The following is a 22,788-nucleotide window of genomic DNA, read 5'->3' as shown; positions in this document are numbered from 1 at the left end:
TCCATGGAAGCTTCGTTCTCGATTGATTCTACAAAATTTTTTGATTCTCATTATGATCATCTATCGCCTGCGACCAATAGGTGTGGCAAATAATGTATGATAAGTAACTAATTACCCAGGCAACAACTTACCTTTCTCAAAAAAAGATTACAAAAAAAAAAACAAAATACCAATTTAGAGGGAGAGAAAAAAAAAATACATCCACAAAGCCAACGTATATGCATCCAAATGATTGAACATCAGAAAGTAATGGAGCTTTGCCTATCTGTAGGGGCAACACACTGCCAAAATGAACGGTATGTGGGAATACTCGCTGCTTCAACCCCAAGGCCTGAAAGGTTGCGACCATACTCCTGCAAATGAAAATTGACACACATAATTGGTATAAGGTCCATGGATTTTAGGTGGCTTTCTCTTTGTTGTATATTGATTCAATATGAAAATTTTGAAGATGTAGAACCTAAGGAAAAAAAAATTGAACATTTTGCTTGTTATATCACCAATCAACTCAAAATGCTTAAGCTTCTGAGTTACGGTAAATTTAATATTTTATCAATACTCTCTAATACTCTTTTATCATTTGTGAGGTCCAACGAGTGAAAATCAATATTAATGGCAGAGAAACTGACATTATAAGGACTCAAACACATGACCTTCCTACATTGATACTACGTTAAAATACTAATCAACCTATATTTTATCAAATACTCTAATATGGCTTCAGTAGACATTGAGCAAATTTGAAATGACTTTCTAAGGAGGCATTTGAGGCACCAACTTGAAGTTGGTGAGTTGGTGAGTGGGTGTTATTATAGCTCACTCCATGTATAGGTCAACAAATATAATATTGGTGTTTACAATTCATAACCTACAATTAAATATAGTAAATACTATTTCAAAACCTTCTATTTACCATTTCCTATCCAAACAAAAATAGTTTGCACTCAAACAAACTATTATATCCTAAACTAAAATAGTCAGCACCCCAAACACAAATTATTATAACCCTAAAATTATTATAACCCACTAATTATAATAACCAATTAAGCGCCCCAAATGCCCCCTAAGTGTTTAATATATATATATATATATATATTCATTTTTAAATACTGTTGGAAAGTTATTTCAAATAGACCCTTTATAACTCACAAATAAGTAAAGCACAGTTATCTCAAATAGGCCTTTATAACTCATAAATAAGTAAAGCATATGTTATATGGTTCCATTACATTGTATTAATCACAGAAAATAACTGCTTCTGCATATGTCTAGAACCTATTGAAGCATCACCATTTTGACCCAGCAAGCAATTACAATCAAAACAGTGGTACCTTACCTGAATATCAAGAAAGAGTTGCATGCAAATCTTGTCAGTGTCAGAGATGTTATGGTCTGAAATATCTGAGCTTGCTCCAGCTCGTCTTTGAACTCCCTGCCGGATTTTCTGGAGTGATGAATCTGTTTTCCTAGCCTGGACATGGACATTAGTGAGCAGAATATACTTTTAAGATCAATAACTAGGTCGAAACTAAAGTTTGGTATATCCGAACTAACCAAGCTAACAAGATCAGCTGCTTGCTCATAATAGCGAGCAGTAATCTCTGTCACTGCATCAATCAGTAGTGCATTCCTTGTTTCTGCTGTCAAAAAAGTTGACGCCCTCTCTCCATCCAATAAGGCCTGATGGAGTTTACATTGTAGCATTCAGTTTACAAATAAAGAACCATAAAGTCACTTCAGTTTGCTTGGATATGAAGCTTAAAGATTTGGAACTAGAAATTAAACTTCTACCCCTCACGATCCAAGCATCAATCGATGCTAAAACCAATATATATATACATATCCAAAGGTGACTAGTCCAAGTTATACACATACTTTAAAAAATCACTTTTATTTAATTTTTCTAAGAAAAGCTCTTTTAAGCCTATGCATGCGAATTATGTAAGATCCTGTACAAAAAGTTATGAAAGAAAAGAAAAACATAATAGTAAGCGTTTAAAAATCTTCAGAAAAATTGTCTAGGCCTCACTTGCCAAAGAGAGGCTGCCACACCCGGTGCCCAGTCAGCGTCAGCCGAGGCACTGAAAGGGTGCCCAAGTGCACAGTGCCCCTGAAGGTGCATGCTTAGGTATTTGGGTGCATTTCCTAAAGTAGTGTCCATAAAGAACCAGATTCCTCTAAGATACTTCAAAGAATGCAGTAATAGTTTGTTGTATACCTTCAGGGGGCGTAGCAACCCTGATACGTAGGGTGAATGCCTTACAGGAAGTGGTTTATTTGTCATCCTGTATGTTGCTGTTATACCCTTCAACTGTCTCAAGTCCTACATTAATTTCAGAAAAGTATTCAACTTAGAAGATCCAAAAACCGATATATAGGATAATCTAGAGAAACTTTCAATCTCGTGCTCGTGCACACTTAGCATACATGAGAATCAACCATTTACCTCGACAGACTTCTCAACCAGTGAAGCTACTATGGCACCGATAACTTTGGGCACTAAATTATTCAATGACTTTCCACTGTGCAAAATGCTCTGCTTGACTGAATCAAGAACATCTGCAGTGCATGACGATAGGAGCTGAAGAACGGTTTCCAAGAAGTTACCAGCAACCACCATGGCTAGATAACCAAGGTCATGGATTATCTGCATATCGAATATTTCTTTAGAAATTGGGTGTGGGATTATTCTAAATCCCCAATCTCGTGACTATGTTTTACATTCTTTCTACCACCACTGCTATTATTTTTTTTTTTAAAGAAAAGTTCGTTCTTTCTTTCTTTCTTTCTTTTTTTTTTTTGGGGGGGGGGGGGGGGGGGGGTGGGTGTGGGTGGAGAGATGCTTACATATATTAAATCGTCTGGGGTAGCTGCTACAGCCCATTCAGAACCTGGATGGGAGCCTGTACCCGTCTTACGGGCAGCTAGACCAGATGACAACCAGTTACAGTATCTGTTCACATTAAGCAACTGTGCAAGCTAGTAAGTTGTTAATCAGTATAATGGATATGTACATGTCCATTCTATCGAAATTACTATACACACTCGCCTTGAAAGGAGCTGCAAAGATAGACGAAGAAACTTGTCAGAACAAGAAAGGACGAGAACATCATCTCTCCAACATGCTGTCAGGCAGTCTAAAAGCATTACACTCGGCTTTAATGTTAGATCCTGATTATTTTCCCGGCTAGAAGATGAAGTTTGTACGGGGGTTAGATTGGGTGCTGAAAGGGACGAATCCAAAGCCCCAGCTATTTCCTGAAGCCTGATGTTGAATCAAGTTATTAGAGAGTTGAACCCATTGAATATGATGTTTCTTTTAGAGTATAATCATACAAAATTGAATTGATTACCTCAGAGAAAAATAAACCCCAATATTCCATTGCTTCATGAACTCGTTATATACAGATGCAGCTCGAAATTTAGCAACAGCAGATCTGGATGGACAATAGCCTTCGATGCCAATTGGACAATGTTAATGCAATGCATAAGAAGTATTCATGGAAGACGTAATAATATTCTTTTTGAAACGGAAACAAACTTTTCATTGATATAATGAAAAGAAACAAGTGCTCAAATTACAAGGAAATAAAGAGTCATACAACTCAAGAGAACTAAGGATCAGTAGATGCACTAGATTACAACCAGGTTGACACAATCTTAGCACCCTCATCATTTCCTATTATAAAATAACCTCAAAATGAGACATATAAGTCATTGACAAAACATCATAGACTTAAAATATAAGCAACATAATTAAGCGTTAGAATAAAGGCACTCCAATTGAGGCATATATCTTGTGTAGAGTAATCAGCAAAGAACTTGGATTATGAACTCCATGAAGATGCTAGAAGCCGTGCTGAAGCAAAACGCTCTGACCAATCAATGGGTTTTTCATGAAAGGCTCTTTCTTTCCATTCAAACCAAAGTTCTGATAATATAGCTTGAACTGCATTCGACCATAAAACTTGGCTTTTGCGTGAAAATGAGGGATCACTCAGCAATTGCAAAACATTATCTCAAAAAGAATTCCCAAAAACCCAAGATACATTAAAAAAATGAGAACAACTTCCACCAGCACTTACTAGAGAATGAGCATTGAAAAAATAAATGTTGTAGGTCCTCACTGGATGCTAAGCAAAGAGGGAAAATGGAAGGAGATAAATAATGACTTTTCTACTTATGTTGTAACGTGGCTGCACAGTTGAGGGTGTCATAGATCATGATCCATACCAGAATACTAATTCTTTTGGGGCTCTTAGACTTCCATAAAGCCCGAAAAATGCCCTTATCCATAGAAGATGAAGCGATTAAATGTTTAAAAAGTGATTTAACAGTGAATTTGCATGATGATTCCAAAGACCAAATTCTAGAATCAAGGGATTGGGATAATCTTTTCCTTTCCAAATTACTTAACAGCTGCTGGAATTCTGAAATCTCCTCTTCTTTTAGAGGTTGACGAAAGAGAAAATTCCAGGAGGAGGTTGTTGTATCCTAGTGAGCATTTACATTATCATTTGGGGTGGAGGCAACCCGAAATAGAAGAGGAAATGTTACCTTGAAGGGCGATCCATGCACCAAGGATCACTCCAAAAAGAAATCATCAAGCCATTACCCAAAATCTAAGCTGCATATTTATTGAAACTGTTCCAGATTTTTGAAATATTAATCCATGGCTGCGTAGACTCAATCCAAATTTTCCAGCTGTATGCCAATGATAAGTATCAACACCATATATACTTTGTACAATTTTGCGCCAAAATGCATCAGGCTCCTTCATAAACCACCAATTCCATTTAAGAAACAATGCCAAGTTTCTGTTTTTCAGATTTCCTATCCCAAGACCACCATCTGACAATGCTTTTGAAGCTATATCCCACTTGACTAGATGATTTATCTTGCCGCCTTTTTGTCCTTCCCAGAAAAAATTGCACACTAATCTTTCTAATTTGGCAATAACTGAGCTGGGCATGTGGAAGATTGACATGTAGTACGTTGGAAGGTTTGCCAATACAGCATTACAAAGTGTTAATCGGTCCCCTCGAGATAAATTATATCTCTTCCAACGATCAAGCTTCAAGTGAATTTTGTCTATTATAGGCTGCCAAAATGCATGTTTTTTGGGGTATCCCCCTAGAGGCAGCCCCAAATAAATGAATGGAAATGTTCCAGCCTTACAACCCAAATGTGCAGCAGTAGAGATCAGAGTAGACTATTGAATGTTGACTCCATAAAGGGCTGATCTTTCCCAATTTACTTTCTGCCCCGAGCACCATTCATAAAAGCCAATTGTTTGTATAAGCAAATTCATTTGCAAAACAGAAGGGTGTCATGTGCAAACTATAAAATGGAAAGGCGGACTTTATCTTTTCCAATCACAAAGCCTTCAAACAGTCCATTCTTGTGTTTTATGATATAAGAATACGAAGGATCTCACTAATAATGAGGAATAAAAATGGTGAAAGCGGATCTCCTTGACGTATTCCTCTAGAGGTTGAGATACAACCTCTAGGTCTTCCATTGATGTAAACTGAAAATTTCGGATTGCAGATGCATCCACTAATCCATTCTACCCACTTTGAAAGAAAGCTAATACGAGTAAGAATGTTTTCCAGAAAACTTCAATCTACTCTATCAAAGGATTTTTCCATATCCAATTTGAGTATCCATCCCTTCTTCTTTTTTGCCCGATAGTCCTCTACTGCCTCATTTGCTATGAGCACCGGACCAAGAATTTGTCATCCCCCTATGAAAGCACTTTGAGAGCCGGGCACCAATGTTGGCATAACCTTCTTCGGTCTTTCTGCTAGGACTTTAGTGAGAATTTTGTTGGAGGATGTAGTAAGGCTTATTGGCCGATAGTCTTTGACATGTAGGCAATCAACTTCCTTTGGAATAAGGCATATAAAGCTTTCCTTGATACATGCATTGAGTTTTCCATTTAAATGAAATTCATTGAACATTTTTTGGAAAATGTCCTTGAGCATTTGTCAATATTCCAGGAAAAAATCAATTGTAAATCCGTCAGGACTGGATGCTTTATTTTTACCTAGAGCCTTTATAGCATGTAGGATTTCTTCTCCTTCAAATGGTGCTGTGAGGAAAGAATTTTGAAGGGTTGTTACTTGTTTCCATCTAATGTTCGAGGGGATTGATCTAGGCCCCAGCCATTTCTTGTATAATGAAGCAAAGTAGCATAAAATCTCATCTTCTATAGCCCGAAATGATTGTATAGAAACTCCATCAGCTGACATCAATTCAGTAATCAGATTTTGTCTTCTCTTTTTTTTTTTTCCCCGAGAGAAAACGATGAAAGAAGGCAGTGTTCTCACCTCGCAATTTCAGCCAATTCAGTTTGCTTTTTTGAATTAAATTCATTTCTTCCATAGAATACAAATTCAGAAGTTCACCTTTGATTGCTAACCGAATGTCTTCCTCCAAAGGTGGGAGAGCTTCCTATTCAGTTTTCAAATCAAAGAACTCTAACTCAGAAATAAGGTCTTTCTCCTTTCTTTTCTTTTCTCTTTCGAATTCTGTGAAAACCAGACCTTTGTGTTTTTCTTTACTTGCACAATTTTAGGCTAATGACGAACCCAGCCCAGCTGCTTGATTGATCTTCTTCCAATGTTTTCTTGATGAGATTTGAGCAAGCAATATTCAACATCTAGCTGTTACAAAACTTGAATGGACTAAGACCCCAATGAATCGATCCCATTTCCAAAAGCAATGGAAAATGATCTGAAAAAACTCTTGCTTTCCTACTAAGAGTGGAGTTTGAAAACAGCTCATCCAAATCCTTATTGACTAAGAAATGATCAATAAGGGAATGAGATCTTGAATTTCCTTCTCTTGACCATGTGTATTGTCCATTTGATAAGGGAATTTCCGGTAAACCCACTTCCTCGATGAACTTGCTGAATTTTCTCATCCCTTTTGTTAATCTTCCAACAGGCATTCATTCGTGAATCCACCTGGTAATGTTAAAATCTCCCCCTAAACACCAAGGCTCCACAAACAATAGTGAGATAAGGATGCGAGTTCTGGCCAAAGAAATTTTCATTCTCTATAATCCCTGGCTCCATATATATTTATCACCCAGCAATCATTGTTACATAAAGTTCTGAATTTGACAGATAGAGAGTATCCACCTTTAAGAAATTCCAATGGAGATACCTTACTTTCATCCCACATTGTAAGCAAGCCCCCTGATTTTCCATATGTTCCACAAAGGTCCATCCGATCCCATTCGAACTCCATATTGATTTAATAAAATGGTGGTCAAAGTCTGGCTTCTTTGTTTCTTGGATGAGAACAATATCTAGATGGTGAGATTGTAAGAAATGCATCAAGGCTGTTATCTTGGATTTTTCATTGAGGCCTCTCATGTTCCAAGTAATTATCTTCATGATTATGCAATCCCCTTGGGGGATGTGATCTCCTGCAATTGAAACCCAAAACAGCAACTAAAGACGAAAATATGGAGGGAATTTGGGAAGGAGATAAGGGAGAAATTTGTACCAAGGGTTGTTGTTGTTGAAGGAATAACACCTTATAAGCTTCTCCTATTTTATCAGTGATTGGTGCTTCTTCATCTGGTGCAGGAATGTACTGATCTATCTCCTCACTACTAACACTGACATTGGAGTCTCGTCTGAATCTTGATGCTGCTGTTATACTCTTGAGTGAACGTACCATGAACAAAGGGGATAGATGATCCTGGAAAATTGAGGTCCAAATGAACAATGATTGGTGAAGAGTGGCATTTTCTCGTGGGACTGTTTTGATGAGGAATTAAAATTTGAGTACAACTTTCCTTTAAGAAATCTGAATTTGTCAAATGATTTACCAGAAAATTAGATGAATATTTCCGTGTATGGTAAAGAGTCGGAGAAGATGGATGTACAGGGCTGTCAGAGTCTGAGTTCTTCAAGGTATGCAGGTCTGTCTCTTCATCTTCTAATATGTGGCTGCTGGGAAATTAAAATTGAATCTGTTGGTTGAGGTAACCGAGAGTGAAGAGACTCTTCAACTTCTAAGCCTTCTGCAATCAGCCCCTGATCTTCCATGCCTCTTGGACTGTCTCTTAGAATTTCGTTGTTTGGATATTGGAATGAATTAATTGCACCGGTATGTTTTCATTGGCATGTGAACTGTTTTGTAATAATTCCATATTTGAGGACATCGAATGCTCCTTATTTATTGTGCCAGCTGCCAATTCATCTATCCTTTCAATGCCCGGATTGATTACTGCCAGCTCATCAATACTTTTAGAACCCCAGATGTTTGCTGCGAGTGCTAATGAAGGTTCTAAAAATCCGTTCTCTACAGCGTCTGGAATTTGGATCAAATAGTTCAATTCCTTCTCCATATCCGCTGGAATTTGGACCGCCTCTTCATTCAAGACATCTACCTCAAATCCTTCATCAATCATAACCTTTTTAATTTGGTTTATGTCCAATGGATTTGTGAAGTCCGTTGCCACGAAACAACCCTTAAGGGGCTGTTTGGGGCTCTGAGTTGACATATGATGTCTGGTGTTCATGTCAGTGAAGTTCATATATATGTGGAGTTCATATGTCTGTGTTTAGGGTGCAAAGTTATTTGATTTGAGTTCGTATGTTTGTGTTTGGGGTGCAGAGTTGAGTTCATATGTAAGGGTATCTGATTCAGTTTTTGAACTCTAAATAATATGCTTTTATGATTACTATTTTTGTTTTGAAATTTTTTTATTCAATAACTCTACCCATTTTTGTTTGAATAAAATATGGATTGCAATTTTTTCTTTTAATTTTTAAAATTTTTCTTTCTTTCTTTCTTTCTTTTTGGGCAATGAACAACGATTAACCCACTACATTTCTTGTAGAAATATGGTTAAATAAAATGAGAAACTAAAGCGAAATCAAAAGTTCTAATTCTAGCTAATTTTTCTCAATACATTTCATTATCATCTCCTTCTTTTTCTTCTTCCTCCCATTGTTAGCTCTATATTTTTACTATGTCATGAATTTTTTTAATTAAATCTCTCTCATCATTGCAACAACCAATGAAATGTTACCACATTTCTTCACAGTTTTACTTTCATTTCCTCTAAATTTGGAGGATCATCAAAGAACAAATCTATATTTTCACTAATTCTTACTGGAAAATGTTCCAAGAAAAAAATTAATATTTTTATGGTTTTTTTTGTTATATGTTACATACTTTTTAACTCATACATACTTTTCGTCTAAATATTCTTAACGCTCATTTGATATGTGAATTCATTACGTATGAATATTGCACTTAATGTAGACAAAATAATATTTTTTATATAATCGACAACCCTACAATATACTTTAACAGTCATCAGTCTTATAGTAGTCGGAAGTAGTTTCGAAGTTGATTATCGAAGATGATTTTTGCTGGAGTTTGTAGTCGGAGGTGGTTGTCGGAGTCTGAAGTTGGTCGCATGAAGGTGTATTGGAATTGGTTGTCGAAGTTTGTCATCAGAGGTGGTTTTCGAATCCCGGAGTTGGTCGGGCGAAAGTGGTCGTCGAAGTTGATCATCTAAGATGATTTTCTTTGGAGATTGTAGTCAAAGGTGACTGTCGGAGCTCGAAGTTAGTCGCATGAAGGTAGTATTAGAGTTGGTTGTCGAAGTTTGTCGTCGAAGGTGGTTGTCGAAGCCTCGAGTTAGTCGTCAAAGTTTCTCGTTCAAAGATGATCATCGAAGGTGATTTTCATCAAAGTTCGTAGTCGGAGGTGGTTGTCGGAGTTTGTTGTCGGAGCCAATTGGTCGTCGGAGTTGGGTCACCAGAGGTGGTTGTCGGAGTTGGTCATGCGAAGGTTGTCAAAGCTCAGAGTTGGTCGCCGAAGCTGTCATCGGAGGTGGTTGTTGGAGTTCAGATTTCGTTGCCGAAATTGTCATCAAAGGTGGTTGTCGGAGCCCAAAGTTGGTCGTTGGAGTTGTCATCGAAGGTGGTTGTCAGAGCCTGGAGTTGGTCGTCGGAGTTGTCATCGGAGGTGGTTCTCGAAACCCGAAGTTAGTTTTCGGAGTGTGATAATGGCCGATGGGTGGAGCCATTGAAAACATAGGAAGAAGAGAGAGTTGGGGTGAGTTGGTAAAATATACCAACTCAACTCCACCAACATTTAAAGTTGGTGGGTCAAACAATGAGTTGGTATATTATACCAACTCAACTCAACTCATGTTGGTGAGCCAAACATTCTCTGAGCGAACAAAAGCTCTACTGTGAATTCAGATCTTCCTTATTTTCAAAGAAAATTGAAAATTTGCCCAGACTTACATCCCTCGATGTCTAAGAACGCTGGAATAATACCACATAAGTTCTCTTTTACCTTATTTAATGCTGATGAACAATCAAAAAGATTTAATGTTTGTGAAGAAATCTGAACAAGGCCTCCCAGATGGAAGCCCAGCTTTAAAAACTGAACTTTTCCAAAATGGTAGTGGCAAATTCTTAATAGAAATCCAACCTCCATAGCTGCTGATGACCTTTGGTAAAGAATGTTCTGACTTTGACCAACGCTCTAGTTTAAGATGAAATTTCCCAATTCATACCATTGTCCATTTGTGAATTCAGAATCCACTTCCTTGTGGCATTTTATGAAGGCTTTATCATCCAAAAATGGATTGATTACAATGGAGACTTGAAAAAATTCTTCCAGAGTGTTCTTAATATCGGCCCAAGAGTAATACCCCATCAATCTTGTCACAACTAGCATGGAATCAAGATTCAAATTTAGCATATCTTTTTCTCTTTTGATCCAATATGATGAAGCTTGAGCTAGAAACCTGTGGGGTTGTACATATTCTGACTTTCCCCGAGAGTTCAAAGCCATGTTTGATCTTGTAACTTCTGCAAATGATTTTGTTGGATCCTTAACATGTGAATCGACTGAAGAGTCTTCATTCTGCTGTGCCCTAGATTGAGAGGTTGGAGGGATTCATGGGTTAAGCTCTAGACTTTCTGAAATTATTGTTACGAAAGAATGCCAGCCCTGTTTGTTTAAACCTGCTCGGATGTGAATATTCTTTCTTCCACCAGAAGAAGGCCAAAAGGCATATTCAACGAACCATCTATTCTGAATTTTGAACTTTGCAATACGATGAATGCCTCGATCTACTCTGCACTTTTTGGAGAAAAAATCCTTAGGATTTTCCTTCAAAATGTTGATCAAATTCACTTTCAAGCCTTCCATCATTTGGGATGATAAAGAGACAGTCTGTTTTTTTTCCCACATCTTCCACATAAAAGTCAGATTCCACTCGCCAAGAATAAAAATGCTGATTATTGATGCTACAACTTTTGATTTCCATAGTAGAAGATCTCCGAATTGCTAGTGAAAAGAGTTGTCGTAGTAGCAGCTGGTTAGATCCAAGGAGGCCGTCGGAGCTAAGGATGGAGAGAGAGTAAGAGAGGGGAGGGAGGAGACAGGAGAGAGCGGCTTACCTTCTTGAAAGAAGTAATAATATGATCTCTAAACAGTTGTTCTAAGGTAATATTGTAGGTTTCCAAGTTTAGTGCGTAAGATTACTTAAATCCACAAAATTAACGCAGAGAAAAAGAGTTAGTTTTCTACCTTCCAAGTATGCCAAGAAATCAAGGCTCGACTTGTAGTTCTTCAAGAATTCAGTAGGTCTCCCTGGGGAAAATGCACCTGGTTTTGCCTTTTGGATAGCAGAGAGAACCTCTTTCAGGATTGAATTAGCCAAGAAATCAAATACATGTAGTCCTGAGTTTTCTGAAGGAATAAAAATTAATAGCTTAATCACATTATCCCAACAATAACATATTAGTTCGTTCAAAGATTGAATATAGCAATCTAGTGCAAAAGAATCACCAAAGGAGTTATTAAAATGAACCTAAAAAATGTAAGCGCATGAAATAGTTCCCAAGCTATTTATTTGACTTCAATAGTCAACAAACGCAAAAATGATGATCTTGGAAAGTGCTAATTTTCAAAAGACTAAAGCAAATAAGCATGGTTTATTGACAGATGGTATACCAGAAGTACATGCATACTAAAACAAGAATCGAACCAACCCAAAGTGATAAATGGAATATTTTCAAGCAACATAAAATAACAAGATTGTTGTACATTGACGATAATAGAATGGAAAGAAAAGGAAAATAACCTGTAGCAGATATTTCTAACAAAAATTTGCAGTCTTTATCAATATATTGCTTCATTTGCTTGTAATCATTCTCCAAATCATCATCAGATGATCCAGCATCCAGGCCAGAAACTCTATGTGGAATAACTTTATGAATGGCTGGTGATACAATAGTAGTGCGAAAAATTTCTTCTGCACTTGTGGTGTTATCTATGGCAGCATAGGCACGTAGGCAGTTGTAAATAGCATTTTCATCATGATGTGCAAGTCCATCAACAAAACAATGTCCCAAGCTCGTGTCCAACAATAGGCTGGCACTCTGAATCCTCTTGTCCATATTTTGAATGAAGGGAAGATTCTGTACTGGCATAACACAGAAAAACAATAGGTATGGATACAGAAGTATCTTCAAGATGAAGCCAAGACTGCTAACAAGGTATTAGAGTTTGCTCTCCCCTACTATCATTCTCATTATTCATTAAATTAGTAATTGAATCAGGAACTATCCAAGATGGCCTATACTAAATGTTAAGATAAAGAAAGTAAATGGCAAGACAGAGTTGCAAGGTTGCAATTTACAAATATCCCCAGTAGTTGAAATTGAGATGGGTGGACCATCAACATGGGCTGATGTGTTATTGCAATGTTTAGCCATTGAGATACTTGAGAAAATTTTGATCTCTTGGCAGTTCCGAAATTTAACAGATGTTTGGAATGCAGTATTATAAACGACAATCAACTCATTAATTTACAGTCTGGACAGGATGCATAAGCTACTTGTTGGGCATCGTCTACTGACGTTGGGGGGATTTCACAAACATGGTGAAATATAAGCAGTCTCCCAACCCCTTGACATTGATTTGGGGGGAGCTAACTCAATTCTTTTATTTTTACTTTTACATGTAATGGTAGGGGATTTTTACTTTTCTGGATCTTGCACTAAATGGTCATGATAACTAAATATATCTATTTGTTTTAAAAAAATAAAATATAAAGAAAGCAAAACAGAGTGGGAAAAAAAATTCATCAGTTTGGGGGAATGAAACTATAAACAAACTATAGGATCATCCACATATTCCATGGGAAATTACTTGCCGAACAAATGGTGTGGATGACAAAACTGAAAGTTCCATAACCTCATCTTTTAACCCATGAGAAAATCATCTTTGTTCTGTAAATTTCAAATGTGTAAGAATATAAACGTAATTGGTTCAATTGGTGCAAGAATACCGGTAAGGAATCCGAAATTCTCAGTTTCTAGAAATGGAAGACCACGTGGGAGAATAAATGCATCAAGAGGGATTAGGTAAGGGGATCCTCTTTCTCCTTTCCTTTTCCTCTTGGTAAGTGAGCTGTTGAGTTCTCTTGTTGACCTTGTTCATGAGAAAGAGTTATTTGACGGCTTTGTAGTTGGAAAGAAAAAGGTCCATGTTTCAAATCTCCAGTATGCCAATGACACTGCGATGTTTTGAAAGATTGATGACAATATGTTGAACTCTCTTACAAAGATCATTGAGCTTTTTAAGTGGTGTTTAGGTCAAGAAATCAATTGGGAAAAATGTGCACTGTGTGGTGTGTGGTGTGAACATGGAAGAAGAAAAAGTGCTGACCACAGCTTCTCAAATGAATTGCAAGGCAGAATGAATCACTTCCTTTTATGTATCTTGGCCTCCCTCTTGGCAGTTATCCGAAACAAGTATCTTTTTGGAAGCCTATAATTGAAGAAATTGGATAAATGGAAGCAGTTTAATTTGTCTCGAGGAGGAAGGCTCACTTTGAATAAGGCAGTTCTTTCTAATTTGAAAACTTCCCCACTTATTATATGTCTTCCTTTGCAATGCCCCCAAAGGTGATTTCGGAAATTGAAAAGATCATGAGAAATTTCTTTTGGGAAGAGGTTAATGGCAGTAATCACTTGGTTAAGTGGACTGTGGTTTCAAAACAAGAACAGAATGGGGGACTTGGTTTTGGGGATTTAAAAACAGAAACTTAGCTTTGTTGGCAAAGTGGGTTGGAGATTTATTTTTTGAAAAGGAAGCTTTATGGCGTAAATTGGTGGAGACTGGAGAGTATTCAAGGAAATGGTTCCCATAACTGGCAGACCTTGGGTAACTATGGAAGAAGTCTTAGAAGCCCATGGATAAACATTTCTAGAGCTTGGCTTCAAGTGGAAAATCTTGATGCCTTTAAACTTGGTAATGGATGCATAATCTTATTTTGGCAAGGCTGAGTAATTCTTCCTTGGGTTCTCTTTTCCCAAGTTTACTAAGAATTGCAATAACCCAAAAGGTTCTGTTCACACACTCTTGGTCAATCAATTTTAGGATATTTAGAAGGATGAAGAAATGTTGGAGTTTCAACAGTTTTGGCTCTTATATATCAGTAGTTGGGATTTGTCGGGCTGTTGGCTTCTCTCATTGGTCAAAGGTTGGTCGATAGGCATGATTCTAGACACTGGAAATTGGAGTCTTCAGGTTCAGGTTCTTTTTCTGTCTTCAGGTTCAGGTTCTTTTCTGTTAACTCTCTTTTTAAGTATCTGATGGCATCTCCTCCTATGGATGTTAAGCTTTATAAAGCTTTGTGGAAATCGTGCTGTCCAAGAAGAGTTAGCGTAATTATCTGGGTTATGATTGCTCAAAAACTCTTAAAAAAGAGCTTCCAAGTCATCCTTCATTGCCCTCAGTTTGTCCTCTTTCTTTGATGGATAATGAAGATTCTCTTCATATTTTCTTTGGACGCTGTTATTTGATGGAATGTTGGACGAAGCTTTTTCTTTTTTTCATTTAAGCTTCATTATGTTTGGAGGAATTATTTCAAGTCCAACTGTCATTCAAATTTTAGTGGGCCCTTCATTAAAAGTACAGGCTCAAACTTTATGGGCTAATGCAACAGACAGCTCTCCTTGCAGAAATTTGGTTTGAGAGAAATCAACATACATTTCAAGACAAGCCACTTTCTTATTATGATTATTGAAAGTAAAAGGGTCTTCACCTTTGAACCCTAAGGGCGTTTTAGTAATTTCATCTTTCCTCGATTTGTATTAGGGTTTCCTACGTATCTATTTATATATGTGCCATTTGCTTGTATGTGATATAGAAAAAGAATAATAAAAGAGTTCTAGTATCATGGTTTTTCTCCCTATTCTAGGGTTTTCCACGTAAATGTTGTGTTCTTTTCTTCTACCTTTTCCATCAGATGAAATCCTAGCCGTCATTGACGAGAATCAACCAGTGGAGTCATAGTCTCCACCAACGAGTAGCACTGCCTCCGCAGGAATCAGTGGCGCCACGTCGTTGTACAGGCGGTTGTAGAACGGTATTTTCAGACCACGCTTCCGCATCTCCTTAAGCCGGCAGCGCTCTCAGCAGGAGCCAAAACCAACCCAGACGCAGCTGCCTAGCCAAACGAAGCCAGTCGCGCCTCCCTGATCGGTTCAAAGAGCCACCAGACGCGCTCGACCAGCCAGTCAAATGTCTTCGACCACCATGGTCAAATTAGAATCGATCCGAAGAAAATTGACGTTGTCACTCAATGGCCTACCTCCTGTTCTGTGAAAAATGTCCAAGCATTCCTTAGCTTGTCCTCCTTTTATAGGAAATTTATCAAGAACTTAAGCTCTATGACAACACCCTTGACTGATTGTCTAAAGAAAGGGAGCTTTACTTGGGGCCCAAAACAATATCAGCTTTGAAAACACCAAAAACAATATCAGCTTTGAAAACACCAAGAACAAGCTGAGCAGCAGCCCTGTTTTGAAGCTACCAGACTTCTCTTCACCTTTTGAAGTAGGTGTGGATGCTTGTACCTCTGCTATTGGAGCTGTCCTGTCTCAACAAGGCCACCTGCTTGAGTATTTTAGTGAAAAACTCAGTCCTTCAAGGCAGAAATGGAGTACATATGAGAAAGAACTATATACTCTTGTTCGTGCTCTCAAACAATGGGAGCATTATCTTCTATCCAAGGAGTTTCTCCTAATTACAGACCACTTTTCACTCAAATACTTACCATCTCAAAAGAATACAAGTATGTATGCGCGGTGGATTTCATTTATACAAAGATTTGAATTCGTGATCAAGCATCAATCAGGCAAGGAGAATATGGTTGCTCCTGTTCTTAGTCAAAAAGGGCTGATTCTAACTACATTAGCTACAGAAGTAAGTGCATTTTCTCACCTAACAGAATTATATGAAAATGATCGAGACTTTCCTGATATTTGGTACAAGTGTACTAATTTCTTGAATGTTGAAGACTTCCATATTATGGATGGTTTCATATTCAAAGGAGAGCAATTGTGTATTCCTTATACATCTCTGCGAGGAGCCCTCCTAAAAGAAGCTCACTCCGGAGGTTTAACAAGACACTTTGGCCAAGACAAAACATTTGAATTAGTATCCAATCAATTCTATTGGCCACAACTTCGAAAAAATGTTAATAATTTTGTCGGAAGGTGTGCTGTTTGTCAAAAAACCGACGAAACTTCTACAAATGCCAGATTATATACTCCATTACCGATCCCCACAACCATTAAGGAAAACCTATATGTTGATTTTGTTCTTGGTCTACCCAGAACACGAAGGGGATATGATGCAGTCATGGTGGTTGTGGATTGTTTCAGCAAAATGGGTCATTTTCTAGCATGCAAGAGAACAAGTGATGCAGTCTATATTGCTAACCTCTTCTTTAGAGAGGTAGTTCGACTTCATAGAGTACGTAAATCAATTGTCTCAAATAGGGACGTGAAATTCTTAAGTCATTTTTGGCGTACCTTATAGAAGAAGATTGGCACTAGTTTGATGTTCAACACCACTTCACATCCACAAACTGACGATCAAACAAAAATCACTAATAGAATGCTGGGAAATCTTATACGATGTTTAAGTGGTTCATGACCAAAGCAATGGGATTTATCCCTTACTCAAACAGAGTTTGCTTTCAATAACATGAAGAATAGATCAACGGGAAGATGTCCCTTCGAAGTAGTATACACTCAACCTCCTAGACTTACATTTGATCTTGCCAACTTACCTTCTTCTGTGGATGTTAGTCTTGAAGCTGGAAGTATGATTGAAAGAATAGAAGTATTGCACCGAGAAGTTCATGACCATTTAGAGAAGACCACACAGCCTTACAACGAAACTAATGACAAATCAAGAAGAGAGGTCAATTTCAAAGAAGGAGACCTTGTAATGATCCACCTACATAAGACAAGATTCTCAACTGGAGCTTACAACAAGCTAAAAGATAGACAATTGGGGCCTTTTAAAATCCTACAAAGATATGGTTCCAATCTTATCGCATTGAGCTATCGGTTGACCTTCACATCAATCCAATATTCAATGTAGCAAATTTGAAAGCCCCTGATGAATTCAGGGTAGCTTCTTGATAGCCTCAAGATTGAGTCTGAATTTTAGGGGGGTGGAATATGGTGTACCAAGAATCAATGTAAAGAAGTTAGAATAAAAGTTAGTTAGTAAGCAGTTAGTTACTTGTTAGTTAGTTGTTATTGCCTACTTGTAACCATTTTCCTATAAATAAAACACCTCTCTCATTTAAAGAAAGAATTGATATTGATTCAAAATTAGAGCTTTGGTTTGCACCAATTTATCACTAAATCTTTCCAAGAATGTACACTTTGATGGCATGAGAGTTCTATGAGGAGTGTAGGACAAGACCTGTGCATGAGCGATGTAAAATTTCAGCCGATTCATTTCACTGGAGATTCTTTCCAACAGCATGCTTTGTGTTTCTCTAAGATTTGTTCCATTCTCCATGTGTGGTAAAGAAGCACCATTACTTAATGCACTTTTATCTGTTAAATTCGTGGTTCCATTTGAGCCATCAGCAGGTGCACTTGGAAGCTCCTTGATCAGTTTTTCAACCTGCATCCATCAAGATCCAACTGAGTATGACAGATAGAAAATAAGTATGAAGCTACCTGCACAAAGATCTAGGAAAACAAGATCAACTTATATTGAATCAAAGCTTTATAAAGGCACAAACGAATAATCTTAACAATGGTCAAGATGAGTATAGCCATAAATGGAATTTTACAGCACAATCTTCCTACTTAACCTGAATGTACTATATAAGCATATCAACAGAGAGTGAGAGAGGTTAGACAAACTTCCTGTGAAATTTCACTTTTCTTATCCAGCCTTTTCTCTAGGGTGAAGTTCTCTTTCAACAATGGCGCAAGACAATTTTATAAATGTTAAACAATTCTCTTGCTATTCTATTCTCCAGAAGGGGCCAATCCTAGAAAGTCTGGAATTTATACAACACATACAATGATGACATCAAAATGCACAACAAAATTTCATCAAAGTTCATGAGAAGCATTGATACATATCAAATTCCAGAAAAATATGGGAATTATATTTTAAAACTTTACCAATTTTTGCACACCTTCCCTTCTGCAAAACTCATACACGGCCTATTTGTGTATACACGGGTCACGATTAATACTACTAGTCTAAACAAACTTGTTTCCGACATTCGGGAGAACTAGGAACTGAATTGGTAGTCGACACTCTACATTCCAGTCCGTGCAACTCTCTAAAAACTTCTCGACATTTTGGAATTCGAAATACCAACTGAAATGCACTCTACCCTAGTCATGGATACCATTTACCATCAAAATGAAATTTGAAAACACACACTACCTTCGACACGACGTGAAATGTATCGAGCAACAATTCCAAGACTTCTCTGGCCGATGCTGCCTCTGATCTCTGCCGCAATCCATTCTGCAAAGCTGAGAGAGAAAACTCCACCGAACCCCTGAATTGCTCAATTTTCTCCCTGAGTTCAACCAAAGGAGCTCGCATTCGCACGACTGCCGCTTCCACATCGACAAGCTTTGTGCTCAAGTTGACAAAATCGGTATAGTCACGATTGATCAGGTCAATGAGCTCGCGGTTCAGAGCGGAAAGATGAGAGTGGAGCTGAGATCGGAGGGTGTCAAATGGGACAAATGTTCGGAGATCAGATACGTAGGACTCGGAATCAAAATTCGGGGAGAGAAATAGGTCGGGCTTGAACCAGAGAGGATGAGAATCGAGTGGATCGGAAAAGAAGTCGTTGGCTGATCTATGTGGTGGTGGAATCAGATCCGCCATGGTATTTGGCTTTCCTAGTAGTTCTCCGGTCGCTTTGAATAGTGGTGAACGTCCGGAACAATCAGAAAAGAACTATGAACAATGAAAATGGAGACGTCAGCCTGAGATCACAGATCGATGTACCAATTTTTGAAGATGATAGAAGATTTGTTCATGCAGGAGACTGGAATTTAAACCGTCAACTACCGTCACTACAAGTACAGAATCATCCTTTTTCTGAGGAGGATAGAAAAATGAGTTCGTTCTTCGGAGAATACGGCCGGACCGAACCAGTTCGAACCGAACTAGTTCGATTTTTGGTTCAATCTGATTTGATTTGATTTTTTTTTTTTTTACGATATGCGAGGCAGAGAGCAAAACTTTAAAGAGAGAGAAGTCGACGGCAACTCAGCAGCTGCACGTCAATGACTGGCGATCGAAGCGGTGGTGCAGATGGATGGGAGGCGGACGGAGGTGTGACTGACGACAGTGGGCGGAGAAGGTCGTGAGGAAATTTGGGCCAATGACTTAAAATCTAGGCCCATAATGCCAAATGACCCCCTTTTTTTAAAAAAAATGTCAATTGACCTTCGGCTGACGTCATCACATATAGAATCACAAAATTGTCCCTCCTTTTGTCTCCCATAGGCTCGAAATTCTTGTTTGGAAGTGTCGCTTGATCTTGTTAGACATATTTAAATAATAATATGTTTAATTAAAGTATGAGCTATGTATGTAGATCAATAATTTATCACATTGGGTTATTTTATTAGATTGAGCCCTATTATGTGATCTAATTAATTAAGGTCCTAGATTCCGAGTATGGACTTAATGGGTAGAAGCCCATTTTTAGTTAATTAGGGTTTATCTATTCAATATAGATATAGAGTATTTATGTTAACAAGTGGTATCAGAGCCTGAATTTCATGTTGGATTGTTGGCTTAAATTTATTTTCCATTGGTTTATTTTTTTTTAATAATTTTGGTTTCAGTAAAGAACTTATAGAATCTTTAATTCTTTAAATCTTGGTTTCATCGGCGGGATAAAGTATTTTTGGTCTAAAGAATTCAAAGATTTAAAGTATTTTTGGTTTTGTCAGCTGTGCGTGCGTGGGTTTCATAACAATTGTCGCTTGCCAATAGCTTTTTTAATTCAAGGAATTGGGTGGTCTGAAAGTTTTTTTTAATTAATTGTTCTTGCCGATTTCAGAAGTCCAAGTAATTTCTTGTTTCCTTACTACAACTCAATGTTATAACTATTTTGCTTTCAGTATGGTTTTGGTGACTACTACTTGATCTGAAGTTAAAATTATGAATTTGCGTTTAATAATTAGTTTGATTTATTGCATCCACTTACAATTTAATGGGTATCTGAATAGTCATTAGTAGATCTAATTTAAATTAGCATATTGATGATTTAAGGTTAAATTTGATTAATCATGTTGTGGATTAAGTTTAAATATGATTGATAATATTTGACGATATTCTTATATTTGTGTTACTTTAATTATATTATGTGTATGCAATTATTAATTGAATATTAGTAAAGACTATATGGTGTCTTCCTCTTTTATTTTTGTACAATAATATTATTATATTATTGTGTCTTATATTTTAGATTGAGTTGGTCAAAATAATATGTTACCAAAATAGCCTCTGTTATCTAAATTAATTTAATTCTAAAATATAAGATGTGCATATTCATAAATTTATGCGGATAATTATCGGCCCAAAGAAAGATAATTATTTGGCCAAATTGTGAGTATGCATGTGGCAATAGTATATGACAATATAAGGATTGCTCATGTGAAAAATAGTCGGTCCAAAGAAAGGATATTTTTTGACAGAGTTAATTGTTAGTACTTTGATCACTACGTTGACAGTACCATTTACAGTTGGTGTTTTTGCCCAAAGGCTGGACATCAATGTTGTGTTAGGTATCTTATTAAAGGGGCCCACCACATATGTGAAATTATTTTGTTATATTTTAATTGTGAGCATATGTTTTGTTGTTTATTGTTTCAATTGGTCTTACTCAAATATCTGGAAATCTGAGTTCAATCCCTAAGTTGAATGGATCAAACTTTAAGATTTGGAAGGAAAGCTTAGAGATACTTCTCGGGTGTATGGATTTGGACCTTGCATCAAGGACCGATAAACCTACTTCTACTGAAGAACAGCCAAATACGGCTAATATAGAGAAGTGAGAACGGTCAAATCGCATGTGTCTGATGATCATTAGGCACTCCATTTCGGAATTTTTTCGGGGCTCTATCACAGAAAGTGAAAATGCTAATAAGTTTCTTGCTCAAATTGAGAAATATTTTACTAAAAATGAGAAAGGGGAAGCAAGTAATCTTTTGACTTCTTTAACTTCTATGAGGTATAAGGGCAATGGAAACATAAGGGAGTACATTATGGAAATGTTCAATCTCGTAGGTAAATTAAAGGCACTTTATATTAAGATAAATGAAAATTTACTCGTGCATCTGGTACTAATCTCTCTTCTTGCACAATTCACTCAGTTTAAGATAAGCTATAATACTTAGAAGGATAAATGGAATATTAATGAGCTTATCTCACAATGTGTGCAAGAAAAAGATAGGATTAAAAGAGAGAGGACAGAAAGTACTCATTTGGCAACATGCTCTCGTAATAAGAAGAAAAGGAAAATTGTGGATGCTGCAGAAAGGACATCTCAGCAGAATAAAAATAAGAAACAAGCTACTGAAAATCCTTGTTTTTTATGCAAAAGGAAAGATCACTTCAAAAAAGATTGTCTCAAATACGCCAAGTGGCGTGTAAAGAAAGGTAAACTTCTTACTTTGGTTTGTTCTGAAATTAATTTAGCTTTTGTACCTACAGATACTTAGTGGGTAGATTCTGGTGCTATTACTCACATAAGTATATCAATGCAGGGTTGCCTGTGGAGCCGGCCGCCAAGTGATGATGAAAGATTCATCTATGTGGGCGATGGCAAAGCAGTTCCAGTTGAAGCTATTGGAAATTTTAGACTACTTTTAAAAAATGGTTGTTATTTGGATCTGAATGAGACTTTTGTTGTACCATCATTTAGACGAAATTTAGTTTCTATTTTCAGTTTGGACAAATTTGGTTTTTCTTGTTCTTTTGAAAATAATAAAGTTAGTCTTTTTCAAGATTCTAAGCTTATTGGTACCGGTTCTTTAATTGATAATCTATATATGCTTGATTCTTTTGCTTCATTTAACAAGATCTTGTTATCTAATTCATGTGGTACAAAGCGTAAATTAAATGAGAATTCCGCTATGTTATGGCACAAGCGTTTAGGTCACATCTCTAAACAGAGAATTCAGAGACTTGTGTCAGATGGAATTCTTGATTCCCTTGATTTAAGTAACTTCAACGTTTGTGTGAAATGTATTAAGGGAAAACAGACAAACATAAGAAAATTAGGTGCCAACAGATGCTCAGACGTCTTAGAACTAATACATACAGACATTTGTGGTCTATTCCCTACGGCCTCCTGGAATGGACAACAATATTTTATTACGTTCATAGACGACTATTCAAGATATGGATACCTATATTTAA

General features: G+C 37.1%; 1 protein-coding gene and 1 pseudogene across 1 annotated transcript; one reads left to right on the top strand and one right to left on the bottom strand.

The window, feature by feature from the left end:
• Positions 1-19,491, bottom strand: LOC120075504 (oligomeric golgi complex subunit-like protein). Its single transcript, XM_039028954.2, has 12 exons — positions 18,781-19,491; positions 17,791-17,997; positions 12,140-12,476; positions 11,584-11,745; positions 3,354-3,453; positions 3,050-3,265; positions 2,848-2,953; positions 2,447-2,647; positions 2,219-2,323; positions 1,555-1,680; positions 1,337-1,471; positions 1-353 (listed from the first exon to the last, which is right to left on the bottom strand). The coding sequence occupies exons 1-12, from the start codon at positions 19,234-19,236 to the stop codon at positions 240-242; spliced, it is 2,265 nt and encodes a 754-aa protein (XP_038884882.2). The 5' UTR covers positions 19,237-19,491; the 3' UTR covers positions 1-239.
• A 1,769-nt stretch (positions 19,492-21,260) lies between these two features.
• On the top strand, positions 21,261-22,162 carry LOC150036866 (uncharacterized; annotated as a pseudogene).
• Positions 22,163-22,788: the final 626 nt, after the last annotated feature.

This window comes from Benincasa hispida, chromosome 4 (assembly GCF_027475165.1).
Source record: "Benincasa hispida cultivar pf3 chromosome 4, pf3_genome.v1.1, whole genome shotgun sequence".
NCBI lineage: Eukaryota > Viridiplantae > Streptophyta > Magnoliopsida > Cucurbitales > Cucurbitaceae > Benincasa > Benincasa hispida.
Note: the sequence above shows the minus strand (reverse complement) of the source record. Positions and strands in the feature narration are given on the sequence as shown.